Raw genomic sequence first — 24,170 nt, 5'->3', positions numbered from 1 at the left:
TTGGAGATACATTAATTGGATGACCACCATGTCATACCCATATCTGGCAAAGACAATGTGCGTTTGGGATAAAGCAATTGAATGGCGCTGACATGGTACCTTCACCCTTACAATGTATGATTCCTATTGGCAGCCTCAAGTACAAATCTCCTCATGCTACCGATTTATCATTTGCCAAAGGCGACATGTATGCGCATTAAAGGCTTTAGTCATCCATTGATATATTTACTGACATCTAAACACAGTGTACGCGTGACGGGACCTTCTCCAGACGATGAAGATTGGCTCATTGGGGAGACATTGGATGAGTCTCAATCAGGCGGGTTTCCAAAAGTGAGAATCATCTTTAAGCATTGCAAAGTTGGTTCTAATCCTCTCCGTAGGATTTCGTAGAACCTATCGAAGGCGATGAGCGCACTTCTACTGAAAGGACTTTGGAGAGCGGGTCAACAACAGAGGAAGTTCCTCCATCTAATGAGGCATCGACATTTAGATTTGTAGAGGGAACATCCATTGCCCCATCAGATTCTCACTCAACGATGGAATCTGATGTGTCTGTGAACCCCACCCCTCCTGTCGCCTCTGTAACTACCAATCCTGACTCTCCAGCGCAGCCACAATCTATGAAAGATCGACTCGCATTTTTTCAAGCCGCTCAGAACAAAACGGCTCCTCCGCCCCCTATCAAGCCTAAACCAGCTACTGGTGGGCTCACGTGGAGCCAGCGACAAAAGCTGAGACAGGAGCAGGAAGCAAAGGAAAAAGAACAAGCAGAGGCTAAAGGAGAAATACCTTTAGCATCTGCAGCTGTATCGTCGTCTGAGTCTACTACGACTAATGATCGAAAGAGCGAACCCCAAGACTCGGAAATGTCTGCTGCAGATGCGCTCACCTCAATTACCAAGGGAGGGTCTTTGAAGGAACGAATGGCAGCGTTGCAAGGATCTGGTGCGTTTGGAGGTGGGACTACCGCGCCGTCACTTCCAGCATCTTCAGGTAAGATCTGGAAACGCCCTTCTGTTCCCGATCCTGTTCCTAACACTGAAGAGGAGGCCGAGGGTTTAGAAAGCCTTGTAAGGGTCAGATCTCCAGAGACAGAAGACAAAGATACACTTGATAAAGAGGCCAAAGAACAAAGTACGAAGGGCGAAGATCAGACGGAAGAGGATGAAGAAAAGGCTCGGCGAGCTGCTATTGCAGCAAGGATGGCTAGGCTCGGTGCAAGAGGACCAATGAATATGATGGCTTCAGTTCCAGCTATAAGACCCGCCAAACAGAACTCTGCCGATTTAACCCCTCTCTCACCAACCGAGGGGAAAATAGAGCCTGCTGTTACTACGAATGATGGTAATTCGAAAGAATCTGCCAATACTACCGAGCCCACGAATGCAGATGAACTCAAGGATGATGAGACGATAACAGGGCTTACTGCTTCTACTGGAAACATTACTGAAGAGGAACTCGCCACTGCTGCTCCCAAATCTGTACCCATAACTGCTATGCCCCGACGCACTGCTCCACCTCGACGTCGGAATCCTGCGCTCTTTTCTGCTTCAACTGTATCTCCACCAGCCGCTCAGATCGGCCCATTACATTCATCAGACACATCTTCGGAGCCTTCAAAACTCTCACCTGTTACTAGTTCCGCTGATCCTGTGAATGAGTCAATGGGCACTGTCGAAGACAAGAAAACTGGACAAGAGGTTGTCCAACCTCAAGAGCGCTTGGAAACTTTTGACATCGAGGGCCACCCAATTCCTCCAAAACAGACCATGGTTTACAACGAGGAGGCACCATTACCAAAATCGAAAGTGGCTCTTGAGAAGGAGAGAGAGGATGAAGAACGAGGCGCGGGTATTGGCGGCTTGGAAGGTGCTCAAGCAGCGGGCATTCCTGTTACTCCTGTTGATGCCACGAAAGATGAAAGGCTCATAGAAAAGCAAGGCAAAGCTGAGGATAAACAGCAAGAAATTACGGAGTTTTCAATGAATGATGTGGCAAGAGCAGATGGTAGAGAACCAAGTAAAGATGTCATTGTGAATAAATCTGGACCTGAAAAAGTTCAATCTGCAACTTTAACGGGAGAAAACAGTGAGAGCGCACAAAATGGGACCGATGAGATGAAAACTGTCACAACCGAACCTGATCGCTATTGTTTAGATCCCAATACCCCTGCCAAGACTCCTCCAGTCGAGCTTGACGATTCTGACGAAACCACCCTCTTGAATCTAAAGCCCATTGGCCTTGTGCCACTTCACCCCGCCGCTGAGGACTCCCTAGACCCAGAGATTGAAGAAGCTCCTGCTCCGCTCCCTCGGAAGAGACGAATGACCATTGAGGATATGCCTCTTGATGAGATTGAACGAAAGCATCTACATGATCACACGCATGAGCATCTTATTGACGCATCCGCCAGCCATGCTGATCATGGCATACAAGAGAGAGAGGGAGAAGCTCATTTAACGTTGCCTTCTGAGCGCTCAATCGACAAGCCTACAGGCTTTCCTTCTCCCTCTCCCGTATATACCGCTGTGACTATGGCTGGTAAGACTTCAGAGAGTCGCGGCTCTCATGGCCGTGCTCTGCCTGCGAGTACACCTGCTCTTCCTCCACAAGATTATGAACAGGAAGGACGAGAACGCGGCAATCCAAACGATGGTGATGATTTGTATTTTGAGCAGGGACAGGTTGAACACGAGAAAGTGAATATTGAGAATCATGAACCTTTTCTCCTCTCAATTAAGCCTTCACAACCTAGCGCCGCCACTACAGAAAATGATTCGAAGTTGCCCAGTAAGTACACAATAACTGCTAAAACTCTTCACCATTTTTTTAATACTAATCATGACCTCGTAAGCTATGAAGACCACAAAAACTCCCCGACGCACCACCTCGCTAGAAACCTCTGCCAAACATACGCCGCCGCCCATGGTTAGCCGTCTTTCCGAACCCGCAAAGGACGCCGCACAACTGCCTGCTATTGCTGCCCGTATGGCAAAATTGGGTGGCATCAAATTGGGCGCTCCACCTCATCCAATCAAGAAGCAATCTGACGATGTTGGTGTACTCAATTCAACAGAAACTAAATCTGAAAACAAATCCTCAATCGATTACGGCCATTCTACAATCACTCCTGATTCGTTGAAAGCTACATCTTCTGAGGAGCAAGAAAAGAATGAGGTCGAACAGGAAGAAACGCCGGAACAGGAAGCTGCTCGAAGGCGAGCTACATTGGCTAGACTGCGAGCTGGTGGGGCTTTAGGATTTGGCATGTTCAATCAAGTGTCAACAGAGGAACAAAATATGGAACCAAACATCAACGAGCGTGATGTCATAGAGGACTCGACTCAGAAGACGACAGAGACAGAGGATAAAGACAATGAAGACCAGAAGGAAGTTCCTGCTCTGCTGCCCCCACGACACCCTCCAGGTGTCCCTCCTCTACCCCCTGTTGAGGGAACTGATCAGATGAGAGAGGAAGAAAAGGAAGATTCCATGCGGCAACAATCCTCCTCCCCATCCGATGAGGACGAAGTGCCCTCTCCACCTCCTAGAGCTTCAATTCCGGCTACAGCTCCTATGACCTCTGTCATGTCGAACAACGCTATGCTTTCTCGACCCCCTGTTCCAAGTACCGATAAGCGTCAGTCTCTAAGTTCAGCTGAGCAACAAATCTCGTCAGACGAAATCCCTCCTCCTCCGCCACCACATCGCCACCAAGTGCCCAAAGCTGATACCGAAGGAGAGGGAATACCTCTTCCACCTCCGATGACAATTGGTCATGCTGCAGGCGTATACGGCAAGCCCAGGACTTCCAAAATTCCTGAGCCTTCCAGGACATCAGTCGATCAGCCTCAAGTGTCTCCTCCGCTCTCTCTAGCTCAGAGTACAGCAAATCCTAGCCAGATGCAAGAAGCGTCCGAATTTTCTGACCCTCGTCCAAGCACCCAATACCAGACTCGACGTTCTACTGAAGTACTGGGAAGGCCAAGCTTAAATCGGCAAGGAACGCGACCTGGGTATGACCAGTTGCGAGGGGCGTCTGCTAATTATGGTGCTGCGATATCAAGAGCTGCTCAGGGAATATTTAGCCAAGGTAAGAAGGGAAACTATGGAGTAAGTCTTTAAAATGGCATTTCAGAGAACATAAATGTGAAATTGACACAGAGTATAGGATGGAAGTCCTGAAAACTTTGTTGTGACCGCGTTGGTTAATGCTCGCATTGATCGGCCTTCTGAGGGCTGGGGTCAAGTAATATTTGAACAAGAAGCCGGATCCATTATCCGAAAGTATGACGAGGTGAGTGTTTTGGCCGAGTGTTTGGCATTTTGCGTCAAAACATTAGCACGCTGAACGAGTTTTAGCCAAGACCAGGTGATATTGCGACCTTCTACGATGCTAAGCTCAAAGGCAAGAAAGGCTTACATACCTACTCTCAGCATGTCGGTTCTGTTGAGGATCCACTCGTGGGCGTTGTATCAGATTTTGAAGAGCGAAAGCACAAGTTGAGAGTGCTTCAAGTTGAAAGAGGAATACCGGATGAAGTTAGTTACAGATGTGAGGACCTCAAGAGTGGAAAGATCATTGTGAGCCTTTCAATTGATCCAAGTTTTGATGCTGACAAGACAATCCATGTAGGTTTATCGCCTAGGCTTATAGGATGTATTTTACTGCAAGTATAGTGTTGTTTAGAATAAGTGAAACGTCAATTCTTGAAATACTACAAGATGAATTATGCGCTGCTTGAATCAATCTCAGATTGGCTAAATTGAGTCTGTTCTCCGGTTAACATAATGTTATGTAGGAGAGGTATTACAAGCCTGCGTCTACTAAACAATCGTCAGTAAGAGATGACATACTATCCAGGTAACCGCTGCTACTGCTCATTCATTGTACTGTACAAGTACACTGCCCGTTGCACAAGATTTCAGTGCATCGTGTTGATGTGATTAACTAACGCACTGATTGACAGTTGGCAGGTATAGTGGTGGGCTTGAGATGGCGTTTCAGACGATGATGAGCTTCTGTCAGTCACCAGTAAAGATAAGAAGGCGAGAGAAAAAGCTGGTGTTTGGGGCTTAAAATATCTTACTGGCGAGGATGCGATACAAGAAATGGAGTAGGTCTACATGTATATCAAGACAGGATGACAGAAGCTAATGTTAGTATAAAGTGGCTGAGCATACCACAGAGCACTTTTATAATTATATTCAACTCAACAGCTTTCCCTACGATGCATCGAAAGCCACGACGAACTCGCCATACAAATCTTGGATACACTCCACAGCACCAACTCTTCTCTATTCATTACAACCCAGCCCTAACCCTGTGCTCCTGCCTCACTGCTCTATCTCTCACAACCCTTACATCTCCCTTTTGTCTTCTTTCCTGCGTTACTCGCCATTCCCTAAACTCCATGCTACCATATTATGCGTGATCATCTCGATAAACCCTTCCACAGTCTGGTGCTCTCTTTTGCCTATACATCTCTGCTATTCCCTATTGATGGTAGTGCTTCTCTATTCTCAAGCACAGAAGCGATGGAATGGCCCTGTGCCCAACCGCTCCCTGCTGAATACAAACCCATATGAACCCAAGATAGGATTCAAGATGAAAGAAGCGCGCGTTCAATCATTAAACATGGATTTCCCAGTCTGGCAAGTTGTCTAATGGGGGTGTTTTCGTAGCAAGTAAACATGCAGTGTATATGTTGCCGTATATCTTGCCCTTCCCATGGTTATTCGTATATGGAAGAGAAGAAATAAAAGAGAAAGAGATGAATTAAGGAAAAAAAAGATATAAAAAGAAAAAGACAAAAACCGGAAGTATTAATGAATAAGCGGAAAGAAAAAAAGCAAGACACACAAAAATGATTGTGCATCCACATTTTCTCTTTTGGATTTATTTTTACAACATCGCGCTTTTCTTTCCTTTTCTTCTTTTCTATTTTACCTTTTCTTTTTTGGCCTTGCTGTGGTTGGTACCGCTTATCGGTCAGTACATCTGCGTGAGAGGAGGAGCAAGGCTGACGAGACTTGCGTTTGGGTGAACTCTGCCAACTTGGCTCATTACGACTGCCGCACTCGTTGATATTGCATCCGTCATTGCCAGTGTCCCACGAATCATCATCTGCGCCAATTGAATCGTCTGGTCATCGCTGAGGACAACCGCTGTTGACTGATACCCTACGGACACCGTGTGACGCGCGACGGACAAGTTTTCTCTCGTTGTGACGTATTTGCATTGGGTAAGTGGCACAACGCAGGACATGGGTTCACCTCGCTACCAGATAAAGGCACACCATGTCTGCGTCTGAAATACAAGAAAAAATCTCGGCCGCGAGAAGAGAGGCGGATGGATTGAAAGACAAGATTAGGGCGGCTCGAGATCAGACGGCGGATACGAGTCGTGAGTGGAAAGTGTGCCCGACGGGGCTGACATTCAGTGCGAGCAATGGCCAACGACATTCCTCCGCTGCCACGGATGACGCTCAAAGTCCGTCGTACCCTCAAGGGCCATCTGGCCAAAGTTTATGCTTTACACTGGGCTGCAGACAAGCGACATATTGTCTCTGCTTCGCAGGATGGAAAATTGATCGTCTGGGATGCCTACACGACCAACAAGGTACACGCCATCCCATTACGATCTTCCTGGGTTATGACCTGTGCCTATTCTCCGTCTGGCAACTTTGTTGCTTGTGGTGGTTTGGACAATATCTGTTCCGTCTATTCACTCCGCGGAGCAGCACCCGGCGGTCCCAGCGGGCAGGCAAAGGTAGCGAGAGAGTTGAGCGCCCATACTGGGTATCTGAGTTGCTGTCGGTTTCTCAATGACAGGCAGATCCTCACCTCTTCGGGAGATATGTCTTGTATGCTCTGGGATATCGAGCAGGGAAGCAGAGTCATGGAATTTAATGACCACAGCGGCGATGTTATGAGGCAAGTTATCAGTCTGCTGGTTTGTACTGATATGTTTGTAGCATCTCTTTATCTCCCAATGCCAACCTGTTTATTTCCGGCGCGTGCGATGCAACAGCCAAGGTCTGGGATATTCGAACGGGCAAAGCCGTCCAGACTTTTACTGGGCATGAGTCAGACATCAACACTGTCCAGTAAGTCCAAGGGCGTGACCGAGTCCTCATTGACATTGTAGATCCTTTCCCAACGGTGATGCCTTTGCGACTGGTTCCGACGACGCGTCGTGCAAACTTTTCGATCTTCGAGCGGACCGAGAACTCAACCACTATTCACATGACAACATTCTTTGTGGCATTACCTCGGTTGCGTTCTCTCTCTCTGGCCGTGTTCTTTTTGCAGGTTACGACGATTACAACTGCAATGTCTGGGATACTCTTAAAGGCGAGAGAATTGGAGTACTTGCTGGTCACGATAACCGAATCAGTTGTTTGGGTGTCTCTGGGGATGGTATGGCACTTGCCACAGGTAGTTGGGACAGCTTGCTCAAGGTATGTTGGTACATTATTGTCGCGTACTGACCCAGGCAGATCTGGTCATAAGCTTTCTTGGCTACACATCCTGCTCTCTCGCCTATCCCGACAGCTTACTCTGCTATCTCCGCCAAACATCTCATTCATCTATACCTGATACCCATTTGGCCTGATCCATATCCGAGTAGTCTTCTCTTACCTTGTTGACCACTTCGCCTTGCTACATGCTTTTGACTCTATTCCCTTTTATTTGATCAATATTTACATTGTCAAGAGGTTTTTTTCTTCTTAATATCTGAAAACGGAATGCATAAGATTATGCCAATAATGACGTGTTTCGTGCCTGAGATTTTATGCGTATATTTATTAATCTTTATGATAAAAGATGTCGGTTACATTTTTTTTTCTTTTTTTCGTTATTTCTTTCTTTTCTTTTCTTTTCTTTTCTTTTTTTCCTTTTATTGTATCTAAACGTCGACTTGTTTCTATAATATCTTCCTCCTATCGCTGTTCTGTATACTCGATAAATCAGAATGAAGTTTGGGAGGCGTATCAAGGTGTGTTGGGTAGCCTGCCTGGTGACATTGGTCTGACGATGTGGGTAGGATACTAGGTATGCGGAATGGGCAGACCAGTATATTGATTATGGCGGCCTCAAAAGGCAGCTCAAGGCATCAGATCCGTGGACGGATGCTGCCGAGGCAGACTTTGTCCAATCTTTGCAGAACCAGCTTTCAAAATGCGAGAATTTTCAGAAAAACAAGTCGGAGGAGCTTATGCAAAAGATTAGCCGACTTAAAGGCGAAGTCAAGGGCCTCGTGGAAAGAGCTGGTCTTGACAATAACTCTTCTGAAGAGGATGAACATGAGGCAGTCTCCCCAGGAGACGTGGAGAGAAACGTAACCCACCGCCGAGATGATGATGCTGGGAGTGACGATGATGATTCGACAGTGGTCTCTGTCGATGCAATCGAAGAGAGATTCAGAGAGTTGGAAGAAGAGGTCGCGATCTTGGTTGCCGACGTTCATGATTTGGCTCTATTTACCAAGCTAAACTTTACTGGCTTCATCAAGATTGTCAAGAAGCATGATGTATGGTTGAGCAATCCATGTGATGCCAAAGCTGACAGAGATAGAAACTTACGGGATGGAACCTCAAAAACGTGTTCAACAAGCAAGTTCTCGAGTCTCATCCATTTTACCGCATGAACTATGACCCTCTCATCGTCAAACTCTCCAAGCTGTTTGACCTCGTCCGTACCCGAGGTCATCCCATCGCTGGCGATTCCTCCGCTGGCGGTAGCCAGAATGCTTTTGTCAGGAGTACTACCAAGTATTGGGTAGGTCGCATAGCCCGAAGGAGAAAAGTGTTGGCTCATAGATAACTAGGTTCACGACGAAAACATTGTGCCTCTGAAATTGGCCATCATGAAACATCTCCCTGTACTTGGTGGGTGTTTTTATGGCCAAAAACCGATCGAGCTAATGTTGCAAATGTACTAGTATTTGACGCCAATAAGGAGTTTGACATTGCTGATTCTGCAATCACGTCTATTTACTTTGATAATGAGGAATTAGAACTTTATCTTGGTCGCTTGGAAAAGATTGAAGGTGCGGAGGCTATCCGTATGAGGTGGTATGGAGATGTCACTGGGAAAACTGTACGTATCATCGTTGTCGGATAGAGGGATGAACTGAGCATTGGCAGATTTTCGTCGAACGGAAAACCCATCGCGAAGACTGGACTGGCGAAAAATCTGTCAAGGAACGATTTACAATCAAGGAAGAGCACATGAACGACTTTATTGCTGGTAGATACACCATGGACGCCGAATTTGACGAATTAGTCAAAAAGGGGAAAAAAACTGAGAAGGAAGTGGAAAACATGAAACAATTGGCGAATGAGATTCAATATGCCATCTTGATCAGAAAATTACGACCTGGTGTGTGCTTTTTAGGATTAACGCACAATGATGTGCTAATATTGAGTAGTCTTGAGAACTTTCTACAACCGGTCAGCTTTCCAATTGCCGGGTAACGCCACTGTCCGTATCTCCCTAGATACAGAACTTACCATGGTTCGTGAGGACAGTTTTGATGGTGTTGATCGTACTCACGGCAACTGGCGTCGAACCGATTTGGGTATCAATTATCCGTTTGAAAACATAACAAGTTCCGAAAAAGAGCTTTTCCCTTATGGCGTTCTCGAAGTCAAGTTGGCTACCAAAGTGGGCGAGGAGCCTCCTCAATGGATCCGAGACTTGATCAACTCTCATCTTGTAGAAGCTGTCCCCAAATTTTCTAAATTCATCCACGGATGTGCCACTCTTTTGCCCGAAAGAGTCGATCTTGTGCCCTTCTGGCTTCCTCAGATGGACCAAGACATTCGAAAGCCCGTACTTGCCAAGTCTCGTGTCCTTATTGAACGACCAAACTCCAACACCCATCCCAACACTTCAGTCAACAATTCCGCTGTTCATTCACCCACGGACCAAAGCGCCACTCCTCAGGTTAGCTATTGTGAGCCCGTTTCGGAAGGCGAAGAAGATGAAGAATATCTTGTCCAATCTGTAAAGAACGAAGAGAAATTCCTTCGGTTGCCTTCAGATGTTGCTGCTCAAGCGCGGGAGGCCAGGGAGCATCGAGAGCAAACAATTAGAGACGAGGCCGCTAAACAGGCTAGCTCTCGAGCAATAAACCAAGCAGAGGCGGAAGCCTCCACGTCTGTTGCACCCCGTCACCACAAGTCGTATGAAAACTCACTCCGAATCGACCCTCTCGCGTCAAGCGATAGGTTTGACAAGAACATGCAATTGCTTAATGACAAATTGAATAAAGTCAATAAGAGTCGCGAAGAGAGTCAAGATGAAACAGGGACACAAGGCGACGATCAAGATGAGCAGGAAGAGGAGGATGGTGACAATGATCGAGTTATATATGTCAATCAATTCAAAGCGCCAGCCGGTAAAAAGATTGCAATTCCTGTGCGAGTGGAACCTAAAGTCGTATTCGCAGCGGAACGTACCTTTCTTAAAGTGACTCTATCTTTGGTTGCACCAGTCTTGCACTAACCACCGTTTGTAGTGGGGCCATTTTGCCATTCTTCTTTCTGCCATTTCAATCGGCCTTTTGAATTTTACTGATCCCAATGATGCCGTCGGTATGTTTTCGGCTGCCTGTTTTACCTTTACTTCACTTCTTTCGATCGTCTATTCCGGTGGTAGGTATTGGTATAGGATTGTAAAGATACGTAAGAGGGAGGCAGTCAACTATCACGACAAGTGGGGGCCTAGTGCACTTTGTGCAGCTCTAATTGCTAGTATCTTGGTTAATTTGGCGCTGAGATTGCGAGAGTTATAATCAGCGGTATTTTTATACTTGCAAAGTAAAGGTCACAAGCATTTCAGATTTGTACAAGTTATATGTCGTTCGATTAATGCATCTAGAAAATAAGAGTATGTATTGTTTCATTCACATCTTGATTGACTTAGAGTCTTTTGAGGACAGCCTCTGTCACATCGGTAGTGGTACTCCTTCCGCCCAGGTCAGGAGTGAGGTAGCGTCCCTCAGAGAGAACAGCGTCAACAGCCATGTTGATCTTGGCTGCAGGCTCAACGTAGCCAAGAGAAGAAAGGAGAAGGGCGGCGGAACGTATTGAGGCGACAGGGTTAGCAATGTTCTTACCCTCAATGTCTGGAGCAGAACCGTGAACTCTGTAATGCCCATGAGTGCTCTTCCCAAAGAATGGTTAGTTGCAACTTACGGCTCGCCCATGACGAAGTTGTCGCCGGCATTGATGGAAGGGACAAGGCCAAGAGACCCGACGAGGGCAGCAGCACCATCACTACATGACAGGAGGTTCAGTGACGCTCCAAACAAAAACAAAAAAGAATGAGTCGTACGAGATAATGTCGCCGTAAAGATTGGGGGCAACGCAGACGTCAAAGAATCTACAACATGGTTAATCCCTCATGCGTTCTTTCCAACTACAACTTCTCAATTTAAAGCTCACTCAGGTTCCCTAAACATCCTGTAGACCATAGAATCCACAATCTGTTCTTCCAGCTTGATTCCAGCATACTTTTTACCATCCTTGCCTTCCTTGACAGCTCCAACACTCTCTCGGAAAAGACCATCAGTTACACTGAGGACATTGCTCTTGTGAATGATGGTAACTTTGGGTTCGCCTTTCCACCATGGGTTTTTGCCAGCAGCCCTAGCGGCTTCGCGCTCTTGTCCTCGCTGAACGGCAATGTCAAAGGCCATACGACCGATTCGACTGGAAGCCTTTGCGCTAATCTTTCTGTAAGCGATGGCTACCCTGTCGTCACCTTCACCGCTGATTTCTTCTTTCTTGATGTACAGACACTCTGTGTTTTCGCGAACAATGACCATATCTACCAGCTTGTCAGAGGGCTGGCCAGGGATCGGGACAGCAGAGACAGGTCGGACATTGGCATAGAGGTCGAGGTGTTTTCGAAGAGCAACAATAGGAGACGAGTAGCCGGCCACTTTGTGAGAAGGCGATGATACAGAGCCAAACATAGCACCGTCACATTCCTTCAAAGCACTGCGAATTGCTCGATGAGTACACTCGCCACTTCACAAGCGTCGACCTACACAACAGTCTCTTCAGGCAATGCCTTGCCATTTTTGTTGAACTCTTCCCAGCCAGCAAGAAGTGGGAGAAATGTAATCTTGGGAAGTTGGGAGCCAAGAGCTTCGATGACTCGTTGAGAAGCCTAAAATCAATAGTCAGTCAATCCTACCCATCGTTCACCATTGTTGCGACTGACAGGGAGGACTTCCTTGCCGATACCGTCAGCAGGAATCATACCAAGCTTGAGAGCGGTGCGCTTCAGAGCATTGGCCATTTTATTCCTTTTTCTCTTTTCTTTCTCTTTTACAGTTGTGATATAAAAGAATTAATTATCTTTTTACAAGTCATCAATGTAAAAGAAAGAAAAAAAAAGGCGGACATCGCCGCCGCAACGAGAAATTTACCATGGCCGTCGGCCACGAAATGTTTTCATTGTTCAATTAAAAAAATACAAGATTGAAGTGATTGGGTAGTTCTTTATTCGTGTTATACTTGGGATATTTTTAAATAACCTAGAGTCCATTCACTACAAGTCAAGACTTTGCTTGCCAACTATCCACCCAAGCGGTGCTTCTCGTCTCCATTGCTACATATAATCTCCTCGTACAAAGAAGCAACGACAACAGTTGCTGCCAATATCGCAGTCACATTCAAACAGTCTTGATGGCCTTTTGAGTATCATAGAGCTCCGCAAAGACGGTCTCGTTATTGAGAGCGGTCATATACGGATGAGACTCAGTGTGAACACAGATGTTGTGGCCTTTGCCAAAAGCACGTAAAGCCTATTAACGGCCAGTCCATGACGTTGGATCCGATGTAGAACCTTGTTCAGCCAATCATTGACATTTGGCCATTCATTCGACGTCCACCTACATAGTCGCCTGTCGGTCGTTCTCAGCAAGAGCATCATAGAGCGCATGGTGACTGCAGTTGGGTCCATCCTCAAAATCAAAATGGTAAGTCGTACGCTCTCGCACTATCACGATATCCGGCCCCAGTCCAATGTCATTCAAACAAGTCGTACATCTCTCGGGCGTCGACCAGCGATTAGAGTCGTTGGTCGGGTAATGGTGGCTAGATCAGTTACGGTCGGGAGTTCCATCGGGAACATCGTTGGCAAAGCTGGTGCTGACCACTGAATGGGTCTGGACAAAATGCTGTTGAGCCTCAGAGTCACTGGGAATTATATTCGCCATATCCCAGATGGTAGGAAATGACGACTCGAGACCGGCAATTAGAGCATAGCTGTACACCTCGAAGCTGATCCTACCGAGAGAAGGAGAGCTATAGCTACGAGAGGGGCCATTATACCAGGCGAACAAGTCACGGAAGGAGAGAAGGGAGAGAAGTGGCGAAAGGGGCAGGAAGAGATTAGGATGAGAAAGTAAATAGTTTCTGAGATAATTTCCATCTTTATGAGATACCAAAGAAGAGGCGGAGGTCGCCGCGAATTCCATTGAAGAAGACAGAAGGAAGTGCCTTGAAAAAGCATCTTTTTCAGGGCGTGAATCCGCGACTCGGAGAATTTTAAAAAATTGGATCGCGCCGTTTCGACATGGTGCATGGTAACACGTCGGCCCACATCTACTGGGGTGGTTTTCTTTGGCGGCGGTCGCCGCCTAGCTCTTATGTATGCATATCAACATACGAGAATTCCTCAGTGTCTTTGTTTTTCTGAAAAGGGAGTATTCCAAACTTGTATACTTGGTTGGATTATTTAGAATCGGTCAGAGGACAGAAAGACAACTGTATTATGATGTTGAGCCTGGGAGCGGCAGCTCGGTTAGGCGTACTGACATGTGCTCCAAGCATCTGGCCTACTATGAGCGTAGGGGCAAAGAAGGGAGCGGTGCAGCATCGCTCGAACCATCTTCCGATAGCGCAATCCCTCGGTAGGCTTTATCTGTTATCTCTTGCTTGTGGCTTAGATTTGCAGGACCCTTTTCAATGTCATCATTTGAGCTGTCTATGTGAGAGGAACCATTGGCAGGCGCTGCAGCTATGTAGTTTCTCTTGAGAGTGTATGATTTTGTGAACAAGGTGAGCTGCAAGGTAATTAGCACTTTGTACGTTGGACAATCATGTCCATCTCATCGGTTTGACTCACCACGAGAGCAAAGCAGAGGAAAGCGCAGCCGATGATCCAGCAGAGCTAGAGAGGTTGTCAATATCGGCAAGCAGCCTGGTCTCTTTGGAAGTCACAAACCCTCATCGAATCAGCAAACGCCTTCAACACCTGAACCTTGGTTGATCCTTCTGACATCTGACGAAGCGCTTGAAATCCACTAGCGCTTGTCGGAACCGTGAAAAGCGTTCCGTACCCGTCAATCTTTTTGAAACGCGACCGCAGACCGGCATTGAAGATCGCTGTGAACACTGCAACTCCTTATGGTGTGATTTGTCAGCATCAGCTGATACGTTGATTAACACGACCTACCGACACAGGCTCCCATAGATCTCATCAATACCCAAGCAGAAGTGGCAGCCGCCATCTCTTTTCCAGGCATAGCGGCTTGGATGACGAGCATAGGGGTGGAGATAGCCAATCCTGTTCCTGCAGCTGTGATAACTTGAAGACCTTCTTGTGTAGCATAGGACACAGTCGAAGTGAGACACGCATACCACAAGCCATATCCAAGAGCAGCGATAGCGAAGCCTACCCAAATTACCGGACGTACGATATGAAACTGTGTAGTCAACTGTCCGGCTACCAAACAAGTTATATATCTACACTGGGAAGAAGGACAGATAACCGTACCTAGGATACCAAACACCGACAAGGCGATGCTATATGGAACAAGGTCTATACCTGACCTCAAAGAGGATGCACCGCTGATCTATCAACAAGGTCAGCCTGGACCCATAGTTATCTGAAATCACACAATTTACGCCTTGAAAGAACTGTGGAAGAAGAAACAAAGAAGGCATAAATATCAAGGACTGAAAGAATGATCCAATCATAAAGAATAGTGTAGTACGAGTGCGAAGCAATCGCTGAAACTAGTTTCAGCATCCAAACACCCACAGAGCGAATTTAGTGCTTACGGCTGGGATGATTGCGTTTTTCTTTGTAGTCAAAAAGTGAATAACAGCCAAAGCCATGATACCAATCCCAGTGATAATGACAGCATAAGCTTTCTTTGCCCCAAAGCCTTCATCTGCAGCAGTTGAGAAGCCCACAATGACGAGTGGGGCAGCGATTACGATGAGGAGTCTAAGTATGGGTCAATAGCTGACCAAATCACATACACCCAAGCTTTGCACAAAACTAACAAGCCAACAAAATCATAAGACTGCCGCAACTCTGGAATGTCTGCACCAGGAACCCGTGAAAGCTGGAGAAAAAAAAGAATAGTGCCAAGACAACAACGCATATAGAAATATTGATGTCTAGTTGGGATCAGTCTCAATCGTAGCTGTAATTAGCTACTTACAAAAGCACCATCTCCTGAATCTTGTAGTTAGTCATAGTGACGGCTACATGACTGGTAACGTACCAATTAACTTTGGTAGTGAAAAGACCGCCAAGAATAGGACCCAAAGTACCTGCGACGCCCCATACTGCACTCATCCAGCCTTGAAAAACTGCTCTCTTTTCCAGGGGGACAACATCGGCTTAATATTAAAATTTCAGTATACCGCATAAAATCAAAACCTGCCACTCACAGACGATAATTAAAGACAAAGCGACGGTCGAGCCTCCACCAAGTCCAGCGAAAGCTCTTGCTACAATCAACCTACATCTGCTGTGAATATATGACGGTTGCTAGAAGAAAACATAGCTGACCAAGCGGCATTCTTCGCTGCTCCGCACAACGCTGAGAATATCAACAATAGTGTCACAGACATGTAGAGCGCCGGTTTTCTTCCAATTATATCTGTAAGTCTGCCGTTGATGGGATGCATCACCACTTGTGCCAAGAGATACGAGGTACCAATCCAGGAATACTCGGAGGGCGAGGTGTTAAACTCTTCGGCAATAGTCGGCAAAGCGGTGGCCACAATCTATGAGTAGACAAGATTGAGTTATTGTGAGTAAAAGAAGGGTTGCCACGACGCTGGCTTACGGATTGGTCGAGTGCCGACACAAACGTGATCAATGCAAGTCTGAAGTCGCAGAGTCAATATGTGTCAAGATAAAATTCCAGCGCTTGCTTATATGTGAATAAAACTTACGCAGACATGACAATGAATAAATTGTTTTTAGGTATTTCAGGCTCGTCCCCAAACTTGTTGTATCTTCTGCCGTCATGCCGCTGTGGACACTGTACCTCGTCTTCTACAATTGTTGCTTCTGCTTTGGACTCTCCATCCCGACGAGGATTTGAGATGGACAAGGCTTTGTCATGTTCTGCCATGCTGTGTTCATCCATCGATTTGCTCAGTGCCATCATACTACGCCTTTTTTCAGAGAAAGTCATTTGCTGAAACTTTTTCATATATGAGTTATAATAGATCAGACAACCAAATTGACTGACCAAAACTTGTCCAGAGCCAGTCATGTGTCTCTCTACACAATCCGCTCGTCAATTCCAGAACAGCGGACTCGACGATAGAACTGATAGTCACACAAAATATCTACAAGATTTAATCTTTGGTTGTCGGATTTGACCGACCCTATCGGCTCCATCATATTCCGAGCCGATGGCAGCCAATACCGGTGAATTACTCCTACTGCTCAATCTGTTATATTATCGACAACATCCAGCTGCATTGCTGCAGTGCCAACCAAGTTTGAGGCTTATTTTGCTGATATGTCCATTGCGAGTACCTGTACTAGTTGCAAGATAGACAGGCGACTACCAAGATAACGTCCTTCATAGGCGAAAGACACGGGTAATGATAATGTCGATGCGTATGGTAGCGCCAATGGTGTTGTACATAATCACGGCAGTTACTTGTGCCCTAGCTTTTGCGCTCGTTTAAATCTAGCTGCCTTGTCAACTGATCACTCAATTCTTTCTCATCCAATTTGCCTTTTCTAATCCGTCCACTTCCTGTTGGACTCCATAATGTCGTTGACCCTATCTGTTCAGACGAGGCAGCTGGCAGTCGGACCGGTGCAGCCGAATCTAAGATTGTAATTTGTTTTGCTTTCAAAGTTTCTGGTCTGGAATATGAAAGTATTGACGTTGGCGTTGATGCAAAAGAAGTGTGAACAGAAGGCATTGTTGCAAGTAGACTCATTTGGCTTGGAGTTTTGGTATTGGCCAAGGGCGAAGCGGGTTCCTTGTGACTCTCTAGTTTTTCCAGGATATCAAGGCTTATCCCCATATTCATCTCTTCTTGATCATGCCCTCCCGAATCAGTTGTAGATTGGTAGGCTGCCTTGAGGTTGCCCCAGCCTCCGTTAGTTGAGCTTGGCAGGATTTCTGTTGTTGGGTCAATCACCTGCTCGGTACGATCGATACGAAGCTCCTCATTTTTGTCTGGAGGACAACCACTGAAGATCACTCGGATTGATTTCGTTACATAGTATGACTTGCGCATACTTTCATGTCTGTTGCCGGACCCACTGCTTTCGGGGAGGCATATGAATTGTAGCTGAATCGCATAACGCAACGATTCTCCTTCACTTTCAAGTCTGTTTGTTCTTCTCACATATGTGTTTTCTCGAATAAGCAACCTACCTCTCTCAGGAATTGACCTAAGGTCATACGGTACAACAAAGATCTTGGCTGTAGCACTTGGCCCCGGAATCTTGATAAGAATTTGCAGCTGACCCCTGCGTGCGACTGGGTACCCAGGATAAGGCGGCATAGAAATGAGTCGCATCTTATCAGAGGCATTTTCTGCTGTACTAGTGTGCATGTCCAAGTACTGTTGCCGAATGCCAACATTAGCAACCCATGGCGATGTTGCATGAGGCAACCTTGCCTGTCCATCATCATCCAGATCGTAATAGAGGGCCTCGAACGGCACGACTAGATGCGCAGGGCATCTGAGCTCTTTAGGACAGTTTTTTCCCTTTCCCACGGCTCCTAGATGTAGCGTAAATCCGGAAGTTGGTACATGTGGACGATATCCAGACATGCGTGAATGAAGGAGTGAAAGGCTGTAGGAGCCTAATAACGGCTGAGAACGTGAAAGAGATGGAGGCGTGTCCGTCGTGCTGGAGGTGTTAGAGTTGGGCGAGGCGAGGGGTATGGGAGTAGGGGATCTGGGAGAGATATGTGACGTAGTAAATGGCGATAGAGACTGGTACGAGATGGTGGATGATGGACGTTTTCGGGTTGACGGCATAGGACGAGAGTCTACTTTGCTGGAAATCTGGCATGACCTTGAGGACTCTGAGAGAGTTTCTTCTACATCCGAACAAACAGGAGGTCGGCTGAAGGGTGAGCTGGTAGAGGAGAAAGAATTGTACGTAGGTCCCGGCACAGAGTCGCAAGTCATGGCAATGCTCTAGCTAGCTTTGTGCAGCGAGAAATAAGTAGAAGTGGCCGGTACTATGATAAATTGTCATGTATAAATGTAAAAGTGAAAACAATTAAATATAATATTTATTAGCTTATCCATTCAGACACGTCAGAATTTAATGATTTATACACATCATGGTTGAGAAGTCCCCCGCGAGGCTAGCTGGGGTTGATGAATTATTAATCTTAATGGGCAAATAGCAATGATAAATACTGTCTATAAATGCAATACGTGTACATGTCATTTGTGATATCATTTATTTAGATCGAACGGCAGATAGTGTGTTTTGGTAAGTCACTTGCAGCTCGTTGACTTTGATTTTTGAAATGATTAAACGCCTGTTGGTGTTTCGAAATATTAGGACTTCTGGCTTTATTATGTCTATGATATATATATACAACAGATGACTCAAGAGTCAAGAGATAATCATACTCTTTCTTGGCCCATCTTGGAAGGAGACTGATCTGGTGGAGCAGGACTAGGGGGTCGAATTCCAAACTTGACATATAAGGGATCTTTTGGGTCTGTTTGAGGGTGAAGCGAAATTTTATCCTTGTACAATTCAGCAGTCGACCGTGAAGGGTCTTGGCCGGCAGGATTGGACAGCGTTGCAGGGTTAAGATGTGTGACCCAATGAGCACCAGCACCGACGGTGCCAGCAACGACTGTAGGAACCATGGTGAGAAGTGATGGCCTAAGTGATGTAAGCCGAAGGTAAATCGCAGACAAACAATTTGCTCACAATTGAATACCGGCATCCCGCATCTGAGAGCTCTTACTCTTCGTCATGGAACTTGCTCTAAGCCTCCCTTCTCGGATACTAGCATAGGAAGCAAGGTTATCTTTGACTTGGTTTAAAGCCGGGTTGTAAGTGTATTGCTCTTCACCTGCCTCTGAAGAATATTCCGGAAGCTTGTTGGGATCATTATAAATGCGGAGTTTGATGAGAAGTTTGGCGAAGGGTTCAGTCGGGAGAAGGCGGATGATGGCTCCAATAAGAAGAGAGATGGCTCCAACTACAATGCTGATACCCCAGTCTCGACCACCTAGCCTAGTCACTTGGAAGGCAGCGCCACCCACCTCGATGATCAAAATCTGACCACCAACCACTAAAAACAAGTCAGTTTTGTAGAACCACCAAAGCTCGACATACTGATGCAGAAGATTATAATGAAATACCAATTGCGCCAGAAACCTTCAAGCACGTTGAGCTTGCGGTCTAGTCTTCGACAGTTCAATTGATTGACTGTTATATAACTCAGCCAATATCTGGTAGAACAAACTAATCATGACTTACAGATCTGACAAAAGACAAAACAATTGAACACAAGTGCTCCCAACTCAGTATTGTTTTGATTAGTGTTCTCCAAGCCCAAAATTTTGAGACCGGCAAAATGTAAAACTAAACAAACAATGATCTGATAGAGGGCTTGAACGAGGATCATTTTGAACATCTCAAATGTTATGAGAGGGGCACTCTTCCTGTCGGGTTTACGGTCAAGAGAGGATTCCGTAGCAGGATCAGTGGCGAGGGCAAGGGCAGCAAAGGTATCCATAATTAAGTTGACCCAAAGAAGCTGGACAGCTGTAAGAACGGACTCTTCACTAGAAGAGGCAACAGCTGAGACAAAAGTGATGACGACGGCTGTGATGTTGACAGAGATCTGGAATTGAAGGAACTTTTTGACAGAGTCATTGACACAACGCCCCCACATGATAGCCAAAACTATGTTTTTGAAAGAATCATCCATGAGAATGATATCAGAGGCTTCTTTTGCTACTTCGGTACCACTATTCATCATCAGCTTCTGTTTCTGAGATATTCGAAAAAAACATACGCAATGCCCATAGCGAATCCGACGTTAGCCAGCTTGAGAGCGGGACCGTCATTCGTACCATCGCCAGTTACGCCAACAACTTCACCCATTTCCTTCAACGTCTTGACCAACAACCGCTTGTCTTCTGGAGACGACCGCGCAAGGATCTGCAGTCTAGGGATAACCTCCAATCTATCGGCGTCAGACAACTATAGATGGTTAGCAGAATGTACATTCGTCAACTTTGCGACATACTCTTCGAAACACCGGTCCTTCCATGACAAGACCACCAGCAGAAAAGATACCACATTGGTTGGCAATAGACCTTGCAGTCAAGACATTGTCACCAGTACACATCTTCACAGCCACACCAGCACGTTGGCATTTTTCGACAGCTTCTCGTACACCCGGTCGAAGTGGATCTTCAATACCCGTAACAGCAATCAGGTTCATATCGTAGGCAATGTCTTCATAAGGGACTTCATCCGCTTCATTTGTGTTGACTCCCTTAGGCGGCCATGACTCAAAATCGCGGTAACAAAGCGCAATAGTACGGAGAGACTGGCTGGCATAGAAAATAATGGTCTTTGAGATGTTGTTCGTCGACTGTTCATTGAAAGGGATGACTTCAAGGGGCCCCTGATTTTCATCTTCTCGAACGGCGATATGACCAACACAATTGTTTGTCAAGACTTCGCTCGCGCCTTTGACATAAAGCCTATACTTGCCGCTTCGTTTTACAACCACGCCCATTGCCTTGAGTTTGGAGCTGAATGGAATCATCTGGACGATTTCAGCAGATTCACGGATTTGCTTGTAACTGGCCCAACCACGATCTTTGGCAAATTGCAAGAGGGCAGTCTCGGTTTTGCTTCCAACAAAAGTAGGATTACCGTCTTCATCTTTGTCTTCAAAAGCAGTTGAGTTGATACAAATGGCTTCATTGAACAATGTCTGAAGGTTAGGAGATGCAATGTCATTGAATTTTTCCATGTCAAAAGAAAAGTCATCGCGTTCATTCCTGCCCTTGACATGGTTGGCATTTGAACGGGAAGCATTGTCAGACAGGTCCTTTACAAACTTGCCATGGACGCCGAGAGAACCTGCAACGACAGTCATCTCATTCTGTGTTAATGTACCTGTAAGATTCTTGGTTAACATCATTAATGCTATGTTGCGTATACATACCAGTCTTGTCCGTGCACACGACGGTTGCATTGGCCATTGTCTCGCAAGAACCCAAGACTCGGACCAAGAGGTTTTGCTTTGTCATTCGTTTTGTTGCAAATGCCAAAGCCAGAGTCACTGCCAGAGGCAAGCCTTCAGGAACTGCCACGACAATGAGGGTAACAGAAATAATCAAAATCTGAATAAAAGACTGCGCCTTGTCATTGGCTGACCTTTCGGAATTTGTCTTGAGCTGCACAAAAAAGCGAATCATGAGAGCGATAAAGAGGAGACCACCAGAAGCACCGGCAAGCTTAGCAATGAGCTTTGCAAGCTTGTTGAGTTGGAGCTGGAGAGGGGTCTCTTCAGCATCGCCACGCATAGCTACAAGATGCATCAGAAAGTATACAGCAGAAGAAAAAAGAATTACTGACCCATCATAATTCGGCCGTTAAAACTCTTTGTGCCCACAGAAATGGCAACATATTCACCAACACCTTCAAGAACTTTGGCACCAGAGATCAAAAAACAGTCTTTTTTTGCTTTTTGACCTTGTTGCAAATTATCTCTCTCAGCAATACACTCGTCGTAGGGAAACTTTTTAATCGCGTCCGATTCACCGGTAGCTCCAGATTCATCGCATCTGACATTATGACCACTCAAAAAGACACCGTCGACTGGAATGATTTCACCAGGTTCCAACAAGCAAACGTCGCCCACGACGACATCCTTGACGTTGATGACCATTTCATTACCACCTCTAATAACTTTGATCGTTCGATCTTCCCGCTGAGCGTTGAGTGTTTTAAATTGACGTTCCTTTTGCCAATCATTGACGGACCCAACCATTACGACAATGCTAATGGCTACCACAATGGCAACACCCTCAACCCAGTCTAGCTGTGCCTCTTCACATCCGTTGGGACATTCGTCGTTGTAAATGACGTCAGGCGGAGTGCCTAAATCTTGATACAAACCAAGAGCGAGTGATATGACGGCAGCAATAGACAAGAGAATCTGGGCGTGGTCAGCCTGGGAGCGCTTGTAAAGAGAGTCTCAACTCACCAACACTTTGTCTTTGAAAGCGAGCCACATGAGCAACAACAAGCTCTTGCTTTTCCTCTGTGGCAAATCATTTTTACCATACACTCTTCTTCTCTCGTCCATTCCGGCACGCCACTGTGGCGCATCTCTTCCAGGCATGTCGGCCGAGTGTAGAGGAGCACCATTGTCCACATGCCCTTCCTCTATACCGACAGCCAGCCCTTTTGTCTTGTCTACACCAAGCCCATCCAACAACCCTTGCACGCCGCCAATTTTTTCGAGATCTTCCAACGATTTGGGATCGACGAGCATGGCAAGTCTAGAAGGATTTTCACGAAACGGTGTGGGATCCGTCTGGTCCTTTTCCGGATCGAGATGCGCCATCGTCGGTTCTTCACCGCCCTTGTTCTTTTCTTTCTTTCCTTTCCCATCCTCATCCTTAACCTCCACCGGCTCGTTCGACTTTGACCCCCAGCGGCCGAATAGCGGCAGTTTGGACTTTTTTACCGAATGGCTCTCATCCGTCGTTGGCACTGCACTAGACCAAGTCCCAACAGACCATCCTCTGTCGCGCCCGCCACCAAACTTATCCCCAGGCTGCAACATTTGCATATCCCCAGAAGGATTGGGATTATTGTCTCTCAACGCCAAGGAAGTCATCCGGTTGGGTGATGATGACGGCGTGAGTAGATTATCAGAAAACTGAATGGAAGAGTTTGTCAACGTAGGCGAGGGTGGCGTCAGCGCCGACGAATCCGAAGCCGTAGGCGAATAACCTGCATAATGCGGATGGAGCCTGTCGTTGGGAAAGAGGTGACTTTGGTCATGTTGATTCGATCCGACACGATCTGCCGCCTCTTCGACGACACCCACGTCTGAGATTCTTATGGATGGCTGAGTTCTCTGTTCCGCCCTTCCAACTGGAGGAGATGCCGAATCATCTGTTGTAATTATAAGTGGTGGTGGCGACTGTGAAGACATTTCCGAGTTGCGATTAGCGGGACCGCGTTACAACGGCTTCTTGATCGCTTTATGTCACAGTACCAGTGGCAATAATCTTTTGACTCAATGCCAAGCTTGAAAGGTCCAGCGATTCTTGTCTTCTTTTTTATATCAATGACAGAAAGCAAAAAGGTTGTGAAAGAGAATGCGGTGCTGCAAGAGTATTGTTATGACGAGGTGAAGGGATAAAAGAAATAGAAAAGAAATAAACAAAAGTTCATTGGCTGTGCTGGGCTCCCAACGGAACCAAATTTTACAAAGCCAAGCCAAGAGTATTACTGCTTGGCGGAAAGGTTCAAAATGGCTGCCAAGTATAACATTTTTTTTTTTTCTAAAGGCGATGCTCAACTACAACAACGGGAGAAGCGAGTAATAGCGAGGGACATGTATGGCCAAGGGACGGAATAAACGTTTATATTCGCCAAGCATTTCTCCTTTATCCTCCTCGCTGAGTATGGACGCAAGAAAGCTCCGATTGGGCCTTACACAGGCAGGCCGTTGTCCGCAATGAACGGTTGGCGCTGATGGTGGGAGGAAATCGTGGATAAGTCGTGACATGGAAGATAATGCGGTCGTCATTGGTTAGTTGCTTTGAAATGGGAAGACGGTTCGCAAGACCCTATACATGCTCAGTCCATAGAGAAAGAAAGGGTAGAAACACGGTTGACGGGAA

The 24,170-nt window shown here is 46.3% G+C and overlaps 8 protein-coding genes across 8 annotated transcripts; 3 read left to right on the top strand and 5 right to left on the bottom strand.

Moving 5' to 3' along the window:
- Positions 1–19: 19 nt before the first annotated feature.
- L203_100264 (uncharacterized protein) lies at positions 20–4,660 on the top strand (the record flags this gene model as incomplete). Its single annotated transcript, XM_066209726.1, has 8 exons — positions 20–57; positions 134–187; positions 246–333; positions 384–2,793; positions 2,858–4,116; positions 4,175–4,300; positions 4,366–4,587; positions 4,640–4,660. 8 exons carry the CDS (start codon positions 20–22, stop codon positions 4,658–4,660), a joined length of 4,218 nt encoding a protein of 1,405 aa, XP_066065823.1.
- Positions 4,661–6,454: 1,794 nt separating this feature from the next.
- Positions 6,455–7,621, top strand: L203_100263 (uncharacterized protein; the record flags this gene model as incomplete). Its single annotated transcript, XM_066209725.1, has 3 exons — positions 6,455–6,972; positions 7,154–7,443; positions 7,506–7,621. The coding sequence occupies 3 exons, from the start codon at positions 6,455–6,457 to the stop codon at positions 7,619–7,621; spliced, it is 924 nt and encodes a 307-aa protein (XP_066065822.1).
- A 360-nt stretch (positions 7,622–7,981) lies between these two features.
- L203_100262 (uncharacterized protein) lies at positions 7,982–10,807 on the top strand (the record flags this gene model as incomplete). Its single annotated transcript, XM_066209724.1, has 8 exons — positions 7,982–8,005; positions 8,054–8,539; positions 8,584–8,787; positions 8,837–8,897; positions 8,951–9,108; positions 9,156–9,390; positions 9,440–10,482; positions 10,532–10,807. The coding sequence occupies 8 exons, from the start codon at positions 7,982–7,984 to the stop codon at positions 10,805–10,807; spliced, it is 2,487 nt and encodes an 828-aa protein (XP_066065821.1).
- Positions 10,808–10,934: 127 nt separating this feature from the next.
- L203_100261 (uncharacterized protein) lies at positions 10,935–12,321 on the bottom strand (the record flags this gene model as incomplete). The annotated part of the gene is made up of 6 exons (XM_066209723.1): positions 10,935–11,160; positions 11,211–11,291; positions 11,350–11,397; positions 11,460–12,017; positions 12,068–12,189; positions 12,244–12,321. The coding sequence occupies 6 exons, from the start codon at positions 12,319–12,321 to the stop codon at positions 10,935–10,937; spliced, it is 1,113 nt and encodes a 370-aa protein (XP_066065820.1).
- An 805-nt stretch (positions 12,322–13,126) lies between these two features.
- Positions 13,127–13,504, bottom strand: L203_100260 (uncharacterized protein; the record flags this gene model as incomplete). Its single annotated transcript, XM_066209722.1, has 1 exon — positions 13,127–13,504. The coding sequence occupies one exon, from the start codon at positions 13,502–13,504 to the stop codon at positions 13,127–13,129; it is 378 nt and encodes a 125-aa protein (XP_066065819.1).
- Positions 13,505–13,867: 363 nt separating this feature from the next.
- Positions 13,868–16,441, bottom strand: L203_100259 (uncharacterized protein; the record flags this gene model as incomplete). The annotated part of the gene is made up of 15 exons (XM_066209721.1): positions 13,868–14,092; positions 14,155–14,199; positions 14,254–14,432; positions 14,485–14,754; positions 14,806–14,884; positions 14,937–15,041; positions 15,093–15,261; positions 15,321–15,340; positions 15,418–15,437; positions 15,482–15,495; positions 15,545–15,662; positions 15,714–15,784; positions 15,835–16,052; positions 16,115–16,154; positions 16,224–16,441. 15 exons carry the CDS (start codon positions 16,439–16,441, stop codon positions 13,868–13,870), a joined length of 1,791 nt encoding a protein of 596 aa, XP_066065818.1.
- Positions 16,442–16,952: 511 nt separating this feature from the next.
- Positions 16,953–18,443, bottom strand: L203_100258 (uncharacterized protein; the record flags this gene model as incomplete). Its single annotated transcript, XM_066209720.1, has 1 exon — positions 16,953–18,443. The coding sequence occupies one exon, from the start codon at positions 18,441–18,443 to the stop codon at positions 16,953–16,955; it is 1,491 nt and encodes a 496-aa protein (XP_066065817.1).
- A 450-nt stretch (positions 18,444–18,893) lies between these two features.
- L203_100257 (calcium-translocating P-type ATPase, PMCA-type) lies at positions 18,894–23,476 on the bottom strand (the record flags this gene model as incomplete). Its single annotated transcript, XM_066209719.1, has 9 exons — positions 18,894–19,161; positions 19,210–19,576; positions 19,621–19,713; positions 19,765–20,258; positions 20,306–20,493; positions 20,540–21,423; positions 21,473–21,835; positions 21,886–22,468; positions 22,517–23,476. 9 exons carry the CDS (start codon positions 23,474–23,476, stop codon positions 18,894–18,896), a joined length of 4,200 nt encoding a protein of 1,399 aa, XP_066065816.1.
- Positions 23,477–24,170: the final 694 nt, after the last annotated feature.

This window comes from Cryptococcus depauperatus, chromosome 1 (assembly GCF_001720195.1).
Source record: "Cryptococcus depauperatus CBS 7841 chromosome 1, complete sequence".
In the NCBI taxonomy this organism is placed as follows: Eukaryota; Fungi; Basidiomycota; class Tremellomycetes; order Tremellales; family Cryptococcaceae; genus Cryptococcus; species Cryptococcus depauperatus.
This window is presented reverse-complemented; position numbering and strand designations above follow the sequence as displayed.